The sequence below is a fragment of the Natator depressus genome, chromosome 1 (genome assembly GCF_965152275.1).
Source record: "Natator depressus isolate rNatDep1 chromosome 1, rNatDep2.hap1, whole genome shotgun sequence".
NCBI lineage: Eukaryota > Metazoa > Chordata > Testudines > Cheloniidae > Natator > Natator depressus.
The window spans coordinates 197933992-197950568 of NC_134234.1; the positions used below are offsets into that span (position 1 = coordinate 197933992).

General features: G+C 43.2%; 1 protein-coding gene across 5 annotated transcripts in view; it reads left to right on the top strand.

Moving 5' to 3' along the window:
* Window positions 1–16577, top strand: part of GRAMD1C (GRAM domain containing 1C) — an 82712-nt gene that overhangs the window by 62960 nt on the left and 3175 nt on the right. For 4 of the 5 annotated variants that reach the window (XM_074974084.1, XM_074974111.1, XM_074974093.1 and 1 more), the window contains 7 exons: window positions 1865–1983; window positions 2651–2793; window positions 7930–8033; window positions 10511–10690; window positions 12431–12488; window positions 13160–13270; window positions 14336–14441. In XM_074974084.1, the coding sequence (XP_074830185.1) occupies window positions 1865–1983; window positions 2651–2793; window positions 7930–8033; window positions 10511–10690; window positions 12431–12488; window positions 13160–13270; window positions 14336–14441 (821 nt within the window). The remainder of the gene's footprint in view (window positions 1–1864; window positions 1984–2650; window positions 2794–7929; window positions 8034–10510; window positions 10691–12430; window positions 12489–13159; window positions 13271–14335; window positions 14442–16577) is intronic. The other variant, XM_074974102.1, reaches the window with a different exon arrangement.

Consider the following 16577-nt stretch of genomic DNA (forward strand, 5'->3'; position numbering starts at 1 on the left):
ATGCTAGAAAAAATTACATTCTCAATCTTGGTGAGAGAAGTGTTAATGTAGTTGGAGATGAATAACCAAAACTCAACAGATTCTGCCCATAAAGGGAGAATTAAACCTGCTTTTAAAGATAAGGTTCTGCTTTGAAAATGACTACGTAAGACGGGCCCTTTCCTTCTGTGTGTGTGTGTCAAGACTCAAAGCTCTGACTGAAGTAATAAGTATTTACACTTTTACTACTTTTTGCCAAGTCCAGCTCTAGGACAATGAGCTGGAGTCTCTTCTACTTACTACATCAGCATCAGAATTGTTAGCTATGTTCCAGTGACAGGACTAATCAGTTGCACCTATGCTACCTCACTGACGACAACAGCTAGCACAAGCGTAACTGAGGGAAGAATGTGAAGGTAATAGGGTTGGCCAGGAGTAATAATGGCAGGATCTTTTTTACATAATCTTCCTTATTCAAAATGAAAAGAGATGTAACTAAACTACCAAGGTGTGAACAAGATTAGATTGATTAACCTCATGGATTTTACTGCTGTAACCTGTGTCTGTCCTCACCCCACACCCTCTTTATTGTTTTAACCCCACCCATTGTGTCCTAGATAATATCAAATCTTAGTTTCTTCAGAGCAGGGATCATATCTTTTTATCTGTGCTGCACTTTGCCTAGCATATTTTTGGTGCTGTAAAATAATAATGGTTATACAAGAGTCAGAAAGAAATGAGCTTGACTTTTAGATATGAGGGTGAGTGTGCAGGACCGTCAGAAAAACAATTTTTATTTATAAAATGAGCATGATTGTTCTGGAGTTATTGAGACAATGAACACAGAAACAATACCCTCTTTACATTCACTTTTCGGAGTAGAACATTCACTGTACACTGTAATATTACAACATTAAAATCAATCACATATTAAATTATTTAAAGTCTCTGCTTTATTGATTAGGGTATTGGCTCAATAGTTTTTTTTTTTTTTTTTTGAATCATGTTATACTCGAGTAATAGTAAAGTCCATGCAATTTGCACATAGAATAAATCATTGCATACTCCTAAATAACATTCACAGGCTTTAATTTTCTGGGCAAGTAAATTTTATTCATTGGGATCATAGAAACAGAAGATAAAGTCCGAAAGAGAGTAATATTTGTTCAGTGTCCGATTTTAAGGCTAATCAGCAAGAACTATCTCTTTTACTAATGCTAATGAACCTTATAGTCATCCTAGGCAGATAGAACACAGTGTAATTTTTCATTTAAAGCCTTTCTTTAATTTTTCCCATGATCTATTCTGCTCTTCTAGCATCTAGCGGACATAAGAGTCCAGAAATACTGGCCAGCGCTTCTCTCACTTTTCCCTCTTCTTGTAAATTACCAACCATCTGGATTGGTTCCAGGTGGGCCTTTCCACTGGAAAACTTCTATGTCCAACAGCAAGGAAGGAGTTACAAGCAGAAAGTGACAAGACAGTGTGTGTTGAAGTATTCCTTCCCTCCTCCCCCAGCACACTTCTGAATTCTGACCTCTAAACACTCAGGCCCCATTCTCCATTGTCTTACCTTCGTGTCCTTGTTTACACGTATTCAGAGTTGGTGTGAAATGGTCTCTGATCAGAGTGATGGTGTTTTGCTGACAGGTGTGAATGATGATGCAAGGTGTGCAAGGCAAGGGAGAATCAGGCTCTCTGGCATCCCTCAGTTAGTAACATGAGCTGATTCTACATTGTGTTAAATAGTAAACATACAGGGACTCACGAAGGAGAGGAGCAGACCTTTAACCTGTTCACTCTGAAACCACTTTCAGCTAAGTTAAGAATTGAGACCGCTCCCTATCAATTGTTGGACATTAATAATTATACATTTTGTGACTAGATGCTGTATCAACCCCTTGGAATATGGACAGCAGTGGCAATCAGTTGAGGACCCTCACCTACACTATAATGATTAACAATCCGCTCATTGGGAAGTACACAACTGCAACAGAAAAGCAGGTACTGTGTGCATTCACAATGTGTGCCAAAATGAGAGAAACCCTCACTTCAGTATCTGCTACAGTAATGACCACACTGCAGAGTTTAGGAGTTTGAATGTGGCTCCGCAGTTAAATGATGATGGTCAGCTGCCCTCCTCATCTTTAATAAACACTTATATAGTGCCTTTCATCTTCAGAGAGGTTAGTAAACCTTACTTCTTCCCCACAATCCTTGCGGGAGTAAGTGTGAGCCTTATTTTATAGACAAGGAAACTAAGACACAGTGAAGTGAAATGACTATTCAGAGGTCACACAGTGAGTTAGAGGCAGAGCCAGGACTAGAACTCAGGGATTACTGGCCCCCCAGGCCCACGCTGAGAGTTCTAGACCAGTGGTTCTCCTCCTCTTTCATACTAAAACTGTCCTGTCCTGCTGGGAGCTAACTAGGAGCCTTCTCCCATTTGGCAATGTGGGAAGGACAGTGGTTGCCAACCCCCGACCCCTATCTGTGACCATCATGGGTTCTCCACCTATCTCATTTTCTCAAACTATTTCAGATTCTTTCCCTACTGCCAGTAGCTTTTAGGTGATAGTTTTGCTGGCATGATGAACCCAAAGACTGAATGAAAGAGAACTAAGACAGGGTATTTAAAATGTCTTTTTTCCCCTTCTTTTTTTATGGGTAGACCCTGAATAAACAGAGCCAGAAAGGTCAGTCTTATCGCGTAGACGCAGAGGTGCTGACGCATGATGTCCCATATCATGATTACTTCTACACTGTGAACAGATATTCCATCACCCGCACATGCAATCAGAAATGCAGATTACGGTGAGCCAGAGTGGTGTGGAGCAGGTGGGGCGGGAGAGCCATGCTGTATGCACTGAAGTATACTTACTAACAGAGGTGTCTACAGCATGGAAAAGTTGCATTTCTTTGCACAAATTTCTTCCCTTGAAGTGTGGTTCCACTGTGAAAAATATGTAAAAATGGCCCCTTCTTATTCATTGTATGTGTTTCCTGCAAGTATTAGTCAGCTCTGGTGGCTTTTAGTGACAAAGATAAGGTTTTACTCTTCTGCCCTGCACAGCCAACGTAGCTTCAAGAGAATGAGCTGGGTTGTACTCCTCCTTGGGAACTCTACGTGGAATTGTTTACCAAGTACCAACAAATTACACCTCTGCATGCTCCTGCACAGTTGTTATTGCCAAAGGCATAACTTGAAGCTATTAAATTGCCCAGGTGTAAGTGAAAGTGTAATTTGGCCTGCACCACCTCTACTAGTGGTGATGGTGCTCAATAGAGAGAACCCAGCTTGAATCTCAGATCCCAAGCTGACTTTGCAGACTTGGGAGTCAGGAAAATCATCTTATAAACTGAGCACATTTGATGTGCAAATCACTGAGACAATGAACATGAACCCTCGTAATACCATTTTTACAGTCACTTTTTGGCGCTGAAGCACACTGTGTAAGAGAATAGGTCTAGTAGCAGCTAATGCTCAACACTGCAGTGTGGGAAACCTGGGTTTGATTTTAGGCAGGGATCTCTGGCACTGGGAGTATGAAGGGAAAGGGGTGAACTCTGTGCCTGGGGAAAACTGAATGCCTTGAGCAACCCTTCTAGCTGATGTAAGGGCTTGTCTTCATGTACAGCGCTACAGTAGCGCAGCTGCACCACTTTAGTGAAGACACTACTACACCAATGGGAGAGCTTCTTCTGTTAGCATAGTTAATTCACCACCCTGAGAGGCAGTAGCTATGTCTGAGAGAAGCTATCCCGTCAACATACGCTGTCTACACAGGGGGTTAGGTTGGTATAACTACTTCACTCAGGGGACCCCTGAGCAATACAATTATACTGATATAGGTCTGTAGTGTAAACCTGGCCTACGAAGCAGCATTGACTGGCTCTGAAGGGAGACTCCTCTGGTCCTTCTCATACAGATGTATGGTGATCATAACGTGTCAAGGGGAGAGGGATATACAAGCAATGCATGTAGAGTGTATGTGTAGGACAATAGCAAATACAGTGTGTAACACCATATGTAACACTGAGCTGTAATTAAAAAGAACAGGAGGACTTGTGGCACCTTAGAGACTAACAAATTTATTTGAGCATAAGCTTTCGTGGGCTACAGCCCACTTCATCGGATGCATAGAATGGAACATATAGTAATTATATATTTATATATATATAGTGACAAAGTTCCTGCTCTACCTTGGTGGGTCTTGCGCTTATTGGTGGATTGGCTCGCCTTGGAGCTTCACGGCAGCCCTCAGCTTGGCCGCTTTTCTGAACCCACAGTCCAGGTCGACTCCTCCTGTGTCTGACTAGGAGTTGGGAGGATATGGGGGGAACCTGGGCCCTCCCTCTACTCCGGGTTCCAGCCCAGGGCCCTGTGGAATGCAGCTGTTTAGAGTGCCTCCTGGAACAGCTGTGTGACAGCTACAACTCCCTGGGCTACTTCCCCATGGCCTCCTCCCAACACCTTCTTTATCCTCCCCATAGGACCTTCCTCCTGGCGTCTGATAATGCTTGTACACCTCAGTCCTCCGACAGTCCGCGTTCTCACTCTCAGCTCCTAGTGCCTCTTGCTCCCAGCTCCTCACATGCACACCACAAACTGAAGTGAGCTCCTTTTTAAAACCCAGGTGCCCTGAGTAGCCTGCCTTAATTGATTCTAGCAGCTTCTTGGTTGGCTGCAGGTGTTCTAATCAGCCTGTCTTAATTGTCTCCAGAAGGTTCCTGATTGTTCTGGAACCTTCCCTGTTACCTTACTCAGGGAAAAGGGACCTACTTAGCCTGGGGCTAATATATCTGCCTTCTATTACTCTCCTATAGCCATCTGGCCCGACCCTGTCACAATATATATATATTATTTTGTGTTTGTGTGTGTGTACACACACACACACACAGAACATGAAAAGGTGGAAGTAGCCATACCAACTGTAAGAGGCTAATTAATTAAGATGAGCTATTATCAGCAGGAGAAAAAAACTTTTGTAGTGATAATCAAGATGGCCCATTTAGACATTTGACAAGAAGGTGTGAGGATACTTAACATGGGGAAATAGATTCAATATGTGTAATGACCCAGCCACTCCCAGTCTCTATTCAAACCCAGGTTAATGGTATCTAGTTTGCATATTAATTCAAGCTCAGCAGTTTCTCCTTGGAGTCTGTTTTTGAAGCTTTTCTGTTGTAAAATTGCCACCTTTAAGTCTGTTACTGAGTGGCCAGAGAGGTTGAAGTGTTCTCCTACTGGTTTTTGAATGTTATAATTCCTGATGTCAGATTTGTATCCATTTATTCTTTTGTGTAGAGACTGTCCGGTTTGGCCAATGTACATGGCAGAGCTGCATTGCTGGCACATGATGGCATATATCACATGGGTAGATGTGCAGGTGAACGAGCCCCTGATGGCGTGGTTAATGTGAGTAGGTCCTATGATGGTGTCTCTTGAATAAATATGTGGACAGAGTTGGCATTGGGCTTGTTGCAAGGATAGGTTCCTGGGTTAGTGTTTTTGTTGCGTGGTTGCTGGAGAGTATTTGCTTCAGGTTGGGGGGCTGTCTGTAGGCGAGGACTGGTCTGTCTCCCAAGATCTGTGAGAGTGAGGGATCATTTTTCAGGATAGGTTGTAGATCTTTGATGATGCGCTGGAGAGGTTTTAGTTGGGGGCTGAAGGTGACAGCTAGTGGCGTTCTGTTATTTTCTTCGTTGGGCCTGTCCTGTAGTAGGCGACTTCTGGGGACTCTTCTGGCTCTGTCAATCTGTTTTTTCACTTCAGCAGGTGGGTATTGTAGTTTTACGAATGCTTGACAGAGATCTTGTAGGTGTTTGTCTCTGTCTGAGGGACTGGAGCAAATGCAGTTGTATCTTAAAGCTTTGCTGTAGACAATGGATCGTGTGGTGTATCCTGGATGGAAGCTGGGGGCATGTGGGTAACTATAGCGGTCAGTAGGTTTCCGGTATAGGGTAGTGTTTATGTGACCATTGCTTATTAGCACAGTAGTGGCCAGGACCTATAATTAGAGCTGGTAGACCATCAACCTTAGCCTGGACCAGTCCACCCAAGAGATCCACTTCCTGGACACTATGGTGCTAATAAGCGATGGTCACATAAACACCACCCTATACCGGAAACCTACTAACCGCTATTCCTACCTACATGCCTCCAGCTTTCACCCAGACCACACCACACGATCCATCGTCTACAGCCAAGCTCTACGATACAACTGCATTTGCTCCAACCCCTCAGACAGAGACAAACACCTACAAGATCTCTATCAAGCATTCTTACAACTACAATACCCACCTGCTGAAGTGAAGAAACAAATTGACAGAGCCAGAAGAGTACCAGAAGTCACCTACTACAGGACAGGCCCAACAAAGATAATAACAGAACGCCACTAGCCATCACCTTCAGCCCCCAACTAAAACCTCTCCAATGCATCATCAAGGATCTACAACCTATCCTGAAGGACGACCCATCACTCTCACAAATCTTGGGGGACAGGCCAGTCCTTGCCTACAGACAGCCCCCCCAACCTGAAGCAAATACTCACCAGCAACCACACCCCACACAACAGAACCACTAACCCAGGAACCTATCCTTGCAACAAAGCCCGTTGCCAACTGTGTCCACATATCTATTCAGGGGACACCATCATAGGGCCTAATCACATCAGCCACGCTATCAGAGGTTCGTTCACCTGCACATCTACCAATGTGATATATGCCATCATGTGCCAGCAATGCCCCTCTGCCATGTACATTGGTCAAACTGGACAGTCTCTACATAAAAGAATAAATGGACACAAATCAGACATCAAGAATTATAACATTCAAAAACCAGTTGGAGAACACTTCAATCTCTCTGGTCACTCAATTATAGACCTAAAGGTCGCAATATTACAACAAAAAGACTTCAAAAACAGACTCCAACGAGAGACTGCTGAATTGGAATTAATTTGCAAACTGGATACAATTAACTTAGGCTTGAATAGAGACTGGGAGTGGATGGGTCATTACACAAAGTAAAACTATTTCCCCATGTTTATCCCCCCCTCCCCCACCCCCACTGCTCCTCAGACGTTCCTGTAAAGTGCTGGCAATGGCCCACCTTGATTATCACTACAAAACGTTTTCTCCCCCGCCCCCCGCTCTCCTGCTGGTAATAGCTCATCTTAAGTAATCACTCTCCTTACAATGTGTATGACAACACCCATTTTTTCATGTTCTGTATGTATATAAATCTCCTCATTGTATTTTCCACTGAATGCATCCGATGAAGTGAGCTGTAGCTCACGAAAGCTTATGCTCAAATAAATTGGTTAGTCTCTAATGTGCCACTAGAACTCCTTTTCTTTTTGCGAATACAGACTAACACGGCTGCTACTCTGAAACATTTCTGATAAAGTTTCTTCTGTTGGAAAATGCTTTCATCAAACCAGAAACTTCCCAAGGGAACGTGTTAATTGCAACAAAAATCTGTTTAAAACAACTGGGGGAGAGAAAAGCATTTTGACAAGGTCAAAGACGTTACATTTTGACATTTTCAGAATGGAACATTTTAACTTTTTTTTGTTTTGAAATTTATTTAAAATTATATAAAAAAAGTCAAAGTCAAAATGAAACATTACAAATTACCTGAAAAGGATTTTTTCCTCCGACATTTATTTTGTGGGATATAAACATTTGTTTTCATTCTTATTGGGAACTAAAGCAAATTTTGAAATTGTGGAATGTCCTGTGAAATGGAAATTCAAGTTCCCACAGAGCTCTAGCTGCAATGCAGTTTATAGTTTTTCTCTACCCATGTCTAATCCCTACCTGTTCAGTGTGAGTGCTGCCACCTGACAATGTCTTGACTATTTATAATAGTGACTGTTTTGGATTATGGACAACCACTAACTTTACCATTGATCACTCACTTTACCATTCCATTCTGTGCTGTGGCAGGCTTTCCACAGATGTGAAATACAAAAAGCAGCCATGGGGCCTCATCAAGTCTCTGATTGAGAAGAACACCTGGAGCGGGATAGAGGAGAATTTCAAACAACTTGGTGAGGATTTGCTTTTCGTAGTAACAGGGTGAAATCTTTTTTGTGGATGGATCTGATAAATTTTAGTGGTCATGAAACTGATTCTACAAGAAATAAATTTACAAAGTGTGAGATTCTCTTTGTGCCTCCTTCAAGTCAGAGAATCCCCTAGGTCAGGGGTGGGCAAACTTTTTGGCCTGAAGGCCACATCTGGGTGGGGAAATTGCATGCAGGGCCATGAATGTAGGGCTGAGGCAGGGGGTTGGGGTGCAGGAGCGAATGTGGTGTGGGAGGGGGTGCGGTGAGCAGGAAGGGGCTCAGGGCAAGGGGTTGAGGCAGAGGAGGGGTGCGGGGTGTATGAGGGGGCTCAGGGCAGGGGGTTGGGGTGCAGGAGGGAGTGTAGAGTGTGGGAGGGGGCTCAGGGCAGGGGGTTGGGGTGCAGGAGGGGTGCGGGGTGTGGCAGGGGGTTGAGGTGCATGCAGGGGGCTCAGGGCAGGGAGTTGGAGTTCGGGGTTCGGGCTCTGGCCCGGCGCCGCTTATCTGGAGCCGCTCCAGGGTGGCAGCAGCATGCGCCAGGGCAGGCTCCCTGCCAGCCCCAGCCCCAGCCCCACTCCGGGAAGCGGCCGGCACTACGTCCCTGTGGCCCCTGGGGGAGGAGAGGGTAGAGGGCTCAGCGTGCTGCCCTTGCCTGTGGGTACCTCCCCCGAATCTCCCATTGGCCATGGTTCCCCGTTCCCGGGCAATGGTGTTATGCCAATAAAATAAAAACTAGCAGGATCTTATTAAAGGGGAAAAGGCAAAATGCCACATTTATTGTGAATATAGAAAGAATCATAGTAAGTAGTTAGTTATAGCTATAACATTCCATTCAATCTCATATTTATTCACACATTCATTCATACACACACACAGGTTCTGCAAGGTTGTTATCATATAGTTACCAGTCTTAGAGTTGCTCATGCCAAGCCACTGGCCAGGTGGCCTGGACATGAGGAAGGAGCAGGGCCTTGTCAGATGCTCATCTGATGCTCCTGGAAGATGGTTTGCAGAATCAGACCCCAAAGTTCTCACTTTCTAGAGTCCATTTTTATAAGAATTTATTCCTATGGCAGTCTATGGGAATTGCTTCATCATGCTGTTGCTGAATCAATCAGCAGATGGCACATTCCTGATGGCTCCGTGCTGCCAGATGTTATCTTGTTCTTTGTTTCTCCCATCCTTGAGGCTGTGGGGTGGATTCCAGTCTTCCCTCCAATGGTCCTCTGGTTATTTCCACTTGACGCCTTCTTCAGCCGACGTACACTGGATTCTTAGGCTGGCACCTCCCTGATCATTCAGTTATTATCCACACCAAGCATCCATCCACATACATCCTCTATCTCTATTTTAATCACAATTGTTAACAAAGCGAGATGAATACAACAAAAGGGCGGGGAGTCTCTAGGTTCTGTTTCTGTTGTTACAGAGTATTGCTTTGAGTCTCTCTCTGTGTGCATCCGATGAAGTGAGCTGTAGCTCACGAAAGCTTATGCTCAAATAAATTTGTTAGTCTCTAAGGTGCCACAAGTCCTCCTTTTCTTTTTGCGGATACAGACTAACATGGCTGTTACTCTGAAATCTGTGTGAGGAGTAGTTGTTACAAATAATTGCTTTGAGAACTGACTCTGTCTTAGAATGTACTAACACAGTTAGCAGCTTGCAAGTTTCACACAGAGAGGGAGAGAAACAGTACCAAAAACCAAGAGACCTCTTAATTAATAATACCCTGGAATTTAAACTATGGGGAATCAAACTCATTTGTGATTTTTTAATACAGAACTTCTTTAATATGATCCAACAATGGGAGCTTCGGGGGGAGGTACCCACAGACAAGGGCAGTGTGCGCAGACCTCTGGCCCCCTCCCCCAGGGGTTGCAGGGACGTGGTGCTGGGGCCCACAGTGCCATGGGGGTGGCAATCCCACGGGCCGGATCCAAAGCCCGCGGGCTGTAGTTTGCCCACCCCTGTCCTAGGTCAATATATTGCTAACTCTGGGGTGCCACTGTATTGTGCTTCCAGTATGTTATCAAAGGGCTCCTACAAAAATTTTCCACTTAGCAATCAATAGTGTTGTGTCCAGGGGACGGGGGTCAGCTCCCAAGGAGGAGGTGTGAGGATACAAAAAAAAAAAATCCATTAATTTGATTTCCAATTTAAATCAAAGTGCTTCCTTGGTTGTAGCTATGAGAAAGAAAGCAACAGTGCTTGGCAAATACATTGAGCTGTACTGTGCTGGAAAAGTATACATTTCATACCTGTAAAGTACCGAGTGTAATGATGGTAGTACAAGTCGATGGTACAGTTTAAGGAATCTCTTATGTATCATATATATTTTCTAGAAGACAACAGCCTCTATTGATTTGTTTGCCTTGCCTGTTGTTTTCTCTATCATAGCCAGATAATGTGAGCTTTCCATTTGAAAAGCAAAGGGAAAAATAAATACTTATTTTCAACTGTAGAATCAGATCTGCTAATGGAAGAATATGCAATAACCCAATCTATAGAAGATCCTGGGAAACTTATTGCCCTAAGAAGACGACGACGGAATTTACACCGGAATATGGCAGAGCTGCTTCCTAAGCGTTCTTCACAGCACTCTTCTGGGGACATTGGATTAGAGTCCCAGGGCAACGTAGTAGGTGGGTATAGCAGCAGTTAGAGAGGGTGTTTTAATTAGTAAAACAGAACAAATGTGATGCCACTATGTGTATTTGTTAGACCCAGTTAGATAAAGACAGTTGGATTAATAGTTCATGTTTATTTTACGATACTAAAGCTTAGATATACAGGATCTGGAGCATGTCTGATCCTCTTTGCAGTGACAAGCATCTGCTGAACTCAAGTCCAATCTATAATGTATTCTGCTCCAAGGTAACTCTAAACGCAGCACAAAGCTTGCACGGAAAAAGCAATGCAACCTGATTTTAAGAACTTGCACAAAATCCCAAAGCATTTAATTTTTGGACTTTGACTAAACAGGTAACTGAATGCAGTCCTTGAAACGGTTACAATTTTACAGTTGCCCCCAGGACTCATCATCCCAAATGATCATCTTGTTTTGTATTTTTAATTAAACTGACTTCTTTTTCAATCTTCTGGCTGCTTCAGTCGTTTCTGGGGCACTGAAGCTCATCTAGCATTATTGCCCCTTCCTGCCACTAGACGTGACAGATTGACTTGCCATGGCGTACAGTAACTACTTTGAAAGAGAAAAGGAACATCTGTGCACTAATGAGTGCCAGAGAACTCTGACTTATATGAAACAACTTAAATTATAACCACTGAACAGAGAACACAGACCTTAAACCAGGAAAAAAGCCCTTGAGAATATCAGAGTAAACTTGGGTTAGTAGCATATGTAACTGAGTTAATTCCCACATTCCTAATCTGCCACCATTGCTCCAGCTTTCCAGGTGAGTGCTTTTGTCTCCGTGCATGTTGCAGCCTTAATGTATGTCCCTTTGCCAGGCCAGGAAATCTGAATGTTAGGAACTATTGTAGGAGATCAGGTAACTTACACAATTCTAGGTTAACCAGTCGGTAGTGGTGGGTGACACCCTTTTAGTTTGAGAGAAAATGTACACTTCATCCTGCCCTATGCCAATATCAAATTCCCAGAGGTGTCCAATGGGGAATGCTTTTGCACTCAGCTGAATTTAAAGTGTTTTCTGCAGGATGATAATTCCTGAAACCAGGTTGACTTTTGGTTCTATAGACAAGAAAAGAAACTGGAATGGTCATTGGTATGCGGCATTGGCCATGTGACCAGAATGGTCACTGGTATGCAGCATTGGCAGTGTGATCAGGTAGGCATGTGGAAGTGAGTACCCACTGGGAGCTGCTTTGTCTAAGGCTGTCCACATAGCAGAGCTGCGGTGGTGCTGCTGTAGAGTAGACACTTGCTACACTTACAGAAGGGTTTTTTTTGGTCGTTACAGTAAACCCACCCACTCAAAAGGCAGTAGCTAGGTCGATAGAAAAATTCTTATGCTGACCTAGCGATGTCTGCATCAAGGTTTAGTGTAGCTTAACTGTGTTTCTGAAGGGCATGAATTTTTCACACCCCTGAGCAACATAGCTAGGTCAATCTAAGTTTTAAGTGTAGAACAAGCCTAACTCAGGAACATACTTCACAGCACTGCTTTGCATTAGCATAAGAGATGGACATATAAACTTGATTCTCCAGCTGATTCCTCCATTGGGATGGACAGAGAAATAGTTTCTGTTATGTGCATAAATAGGCATCCCAGACTGCACACAGCTGGTGTGACTGTCCATCGGGGCTGCCATCTAATCCACCACTTGCTGTGCATTGTAGACTCCTCTTTAGGAGAATTAATGTTGCGCATTTCTAACCTGATCTTTTCCATTCCCTACAGGAAGGAAAAGGGATGCTGCAAGGAAGACCACAGCCATCATTGTGATAATGAGCATCTTGTAAGTACTCACTGAGGTTAAACCACAATTTGACTGATGTCTGAGAGGTAATCGTATTTACACCTATAGGGAAGCAGAAAAAGACGATTCATGCAGCCTGTGGTATATGGGCCCCAAGTGAGGTCAACTTCAGTGGTCTTCAGAGTAGAACCCTTTGTTACTCATTATTTTCTTAGATTGTAAGGGGACTCTCTCTTTCTTTGTGTTTACATGGCATTAGCACAGTGGGGTCCTAATCAGGGCTGGCCTGAGGGGCAGGCGATCAGGGTGGTCACCGTGCATCCAGGGGAATGGGAGGAAGACTCCAGGGGAGGAGCTCAATTACTGCGTTGTATGTAGAATGAAAAATGTGAGTGGTTGAACTAGTCGGTGCTGCTGCTAGTTCATGATTGTTCACGCAGTACATTTTCTAGTATTCATCCACTCTAGTTTTAAAAATGCCAAAGGGTGAGACTTCCACCACTTCCTTTGAAAGACTGTTTCACAGCCTAATACATCCCACTCAGATGCTCTTGATACCTTAAAGTCCTGCATGATGCTTTCTCAGGTTCTTTCCTGAGAGTTTGTTCAGATAGGATAGAACATTATTCATTCTGGCCATCATGGCCCAAGTAACGCTGCAGAAGCAAAATGATAGCAATGATTAAACCAGTCTGATTTTCTTTATACAGTTTGCTGCTCTTGGTTTTGCTGAATGTGACTCTCTTCCTTAAACTATCAAAGATAGAGCGTGCAGCTCAATCATTTTACCGGGTCCACCTTCAGGATGAGAAGTCTTTAAAGTGAGTGAATTCCTCATCTTCATCCAGATATAAGAACCTGATAACTTGGATTGGACTCATAACAAGCAGATTTCAGGAGGCAAATCTTTAAATACTTTTGTAACCTGTAGCCCTTTTACAGTTGACACTGCTGTCCAGCAAATGGCTTCACATTGCACTACTGGCTTTCTTCCTCTCCAAGATATTTTAGAATTAGCCTGCCCTTTTTCTGCACAGTCTACCCTGCTGTTTTTCTCCATCTTGTCTCATGGAGATCTACACAGAATTATAGCCTCCTCCTTTCTGCTGATCCCTGCAAGGTACAAATATCTCAAAGTTCATGTCCCGCTCACTTTTTAAAAGGATGAAGTACCAGTTTTGGAGCGTGATGTAATTTAACATTTTAGCACTTCTGTTGTGCTTTACATCTTCCAACACTGTGAACATGTTATCCAATTAAATGCATTACAACATTTGCAAACGGACTTGATATTCTCAATAACTAGGTTTGTGTATCTGACTTGGAGGAGACAATTTGGGAAGCGGTGTCTCTATATTTAAAGGATTTTAGTGTGAGGGCTGATATGTTCATGACTTTGACACTTTTGGCTACCCCGCTTCTATTTGTTTAATGCAGACCTTGATACCTGTCTTGCTTCACCTCTGTTGGACATAGCATTGAAAGACAGAGTTTCAAAATCTAACCTAATCTTTAGCAGGGACAGAGAATGGCAGTCCTTCTAATTTTGTGCTAGGACAGACCTTTGCAACATAAGACTGGCAGAAGAACTAGATCACTTTAACTTTCCTTCAGATGAAAGATTTTACTCCTGTTTAGAAACCTGAGGAATTCAGTTTGTTAATTACAATGCATGTTTCCTCTTAGTGTCCAGTGTGTACAAATGCACTAAGGCAACATCTCTAAGAAAGTGGTAACATAGTTTCAAATGTAACTGTACACAGTCTGAATGCGGTCCTGGCTTTAAAAGTGCTAATGAGTGCAGGTAGAGACCAGTGCTTGCTGGGTATGGATGTACAGATGTTTATTCCATGGTATTGATGATTCTCATCATGTTCCCTTTTCAGCTTAGTCCCTGACATGGTGTCCAGAGAGGATATCCCTCAGCGTGACAAGGAACAGGTCCGGCAGGTGAAGGGGGTGCTGCAAGACTCTATTGCAATGCTTGAACAGGTAGGCTTCCTTCCCACACACGCTTTTGTCGCTTCTGAGGTAGCTGTGAGGAAACAAAAAAATAGAGGTCATTTTTCAAAAGTTTTAAAATCCCCTTTAAAAAATGTCTTGCTCTATGAAATAAATGAGCCGGTCTGCGGCTACCTGACTTCAGGAAGAACAAAGCTGCAGCAGGATGTGTAAGAAAGTGGCAATATTTTCAGGCCTTGCCCCTTTTCTTTTGCTGGGCTTCATTTGTCTTTCTGTACAAATTGCCTGTTTCCTGAGCACTCCATATTTGTTTGTTTGCCTAGAGCAGAAGAAGAAATAGAAAAAAACATTGATTTGATATATTCATTGCACTTTGAAGAATCATAAAAATTAGAAGCGGAGCACACCTATTAAATAATTTAGTCCCTCCTCCTGCCAGTGCTGGATTCTTCCCTAGAGTGCATGCCCCATTGGTTTGCCTAGTTCAGCTTCCTATGACCGGGTTTCAACACTATTTTTAGGAGACTGTTCCACAGCCTGGTAAATCTAACAAATAGCAAATCTTCATTGTCTAAATTTTCCTTTAAAATTTTTTCTCCCATAATGTATAGTTCTGCTCCTTTGGATCACCCTGTGCTAAGGCAGAAATCATATTTGCCAGGATAGCTAACTCTGGGAGTCCAGGAGCTTGAGGCATATCATACTAAAATGTTTAAAAAGGGAACGTAGGCAGGTAGATTTGAGTTTGCTTCTATGCTAGTATGGCCTAGCGATAAAGTCCTGGCAGGAAGAATCATACAGCCACTGGATTTCAAGTTGTTTCCAAATGAAAGGTGTTTGTAAGAAGAGTGGGACTTGGATACACAGTGGAAAATTTCATGCTGTGAGGAGTTATCTGCCTACCTCAAGATAATTGGATTCAGATTGGATTGGCTGCCTTTCTGAGAGCAATCAATGCAGGAGTGGAGACAAACAAGAAGTCTTCTCAGGCTGAAACTCAGCCTGTCTTGCTAAGTGAAGTTCTAGGATGCCCCGGGGCTTTGAACTGCACATCCTAGTGGAAGAATATTTGGTCCGCTTGTTGGTGGGAGACCATCAGGCAGGAAAGGCACCAGCATCTCACAAACTGGTGATTTAGGCCCACACTTAAGAACCCCCTCTTGATACTGATAATCCTTTCCAATGATATCTTTGTTTCTAACTTTGCTTCCTTGTTTTGGTGAAAGTTGTGGTGAGGCAGCTCTGGTGTTACCTGGAGACCACAGACTTCCTTGACGACTGTCAGTTTCATTTTAAGCTTGAATAGAGTACAGAGACTGTGTTGGTCTTGCTGGAAGATGATCATAAATGAAGCCATTGGCTGTAAGCTTGTTTGGGAATGGTTTCAAACACTGTTAAAAGCCACAGTGTGGACAGGACCTCGGATACAGTTGTGAAAAAGGCTAATATAATTCTGAGGTGTAGACACAGGAGTTTTGTGTGTAAGACACAGGAGGTAATTGTTCTGCTCTATTCATCACTGGTGAGGCCTCAGCTGGAGTACTCTGTCCAGTTCTGGGTGCTACACTTTAAGAAAGAGTCCATAGGAGAGCAACAAAAATGATAAAAGGTTTAGAACACATGATCTATTAGGAAACGTTTAAATATACTTAGTTTTTTTGTTTTGTTTTGTTTTGAGTCTTGAAAAAAGAAACCCAAAGGGGGACCTTATAACAGTCTTCAAATATGCTATGGGCTGTTATAAAGAGGACAGGAATTAATTGTTCTCCATATCTACTGAAGGTTAGGCAAGAAGTAATGGACTTAACCTGCAGCAAGGGAAATTTTGGTTAGATATTAGGGAAAGCTTTCAAACTATAAACGGTAGTTAAGCTCTATAGTAGGCTTCCAAGGGAAGTTATGGAATCCCCATCATTGGAGGTTTTAAGAACAGGTTGGACAAACACCTGTCAGGGATGGTCTAGGTTTACCTGGTCCTACCTCTGAGCAGGGGGATGGACTGGATGACCTCTCAAGGTCCCTTCCAGTCATACGTTTCTATGATTCTGTGATCTCCCCCTTGCGATGGACAAAGATCAAGTATCCATGCTGATCCTTTTACATCCATCAAATACCTTTGATGTTGGTTATGAGGTGGCTTTGGTGCATTTGTGAACCCATGAAAAG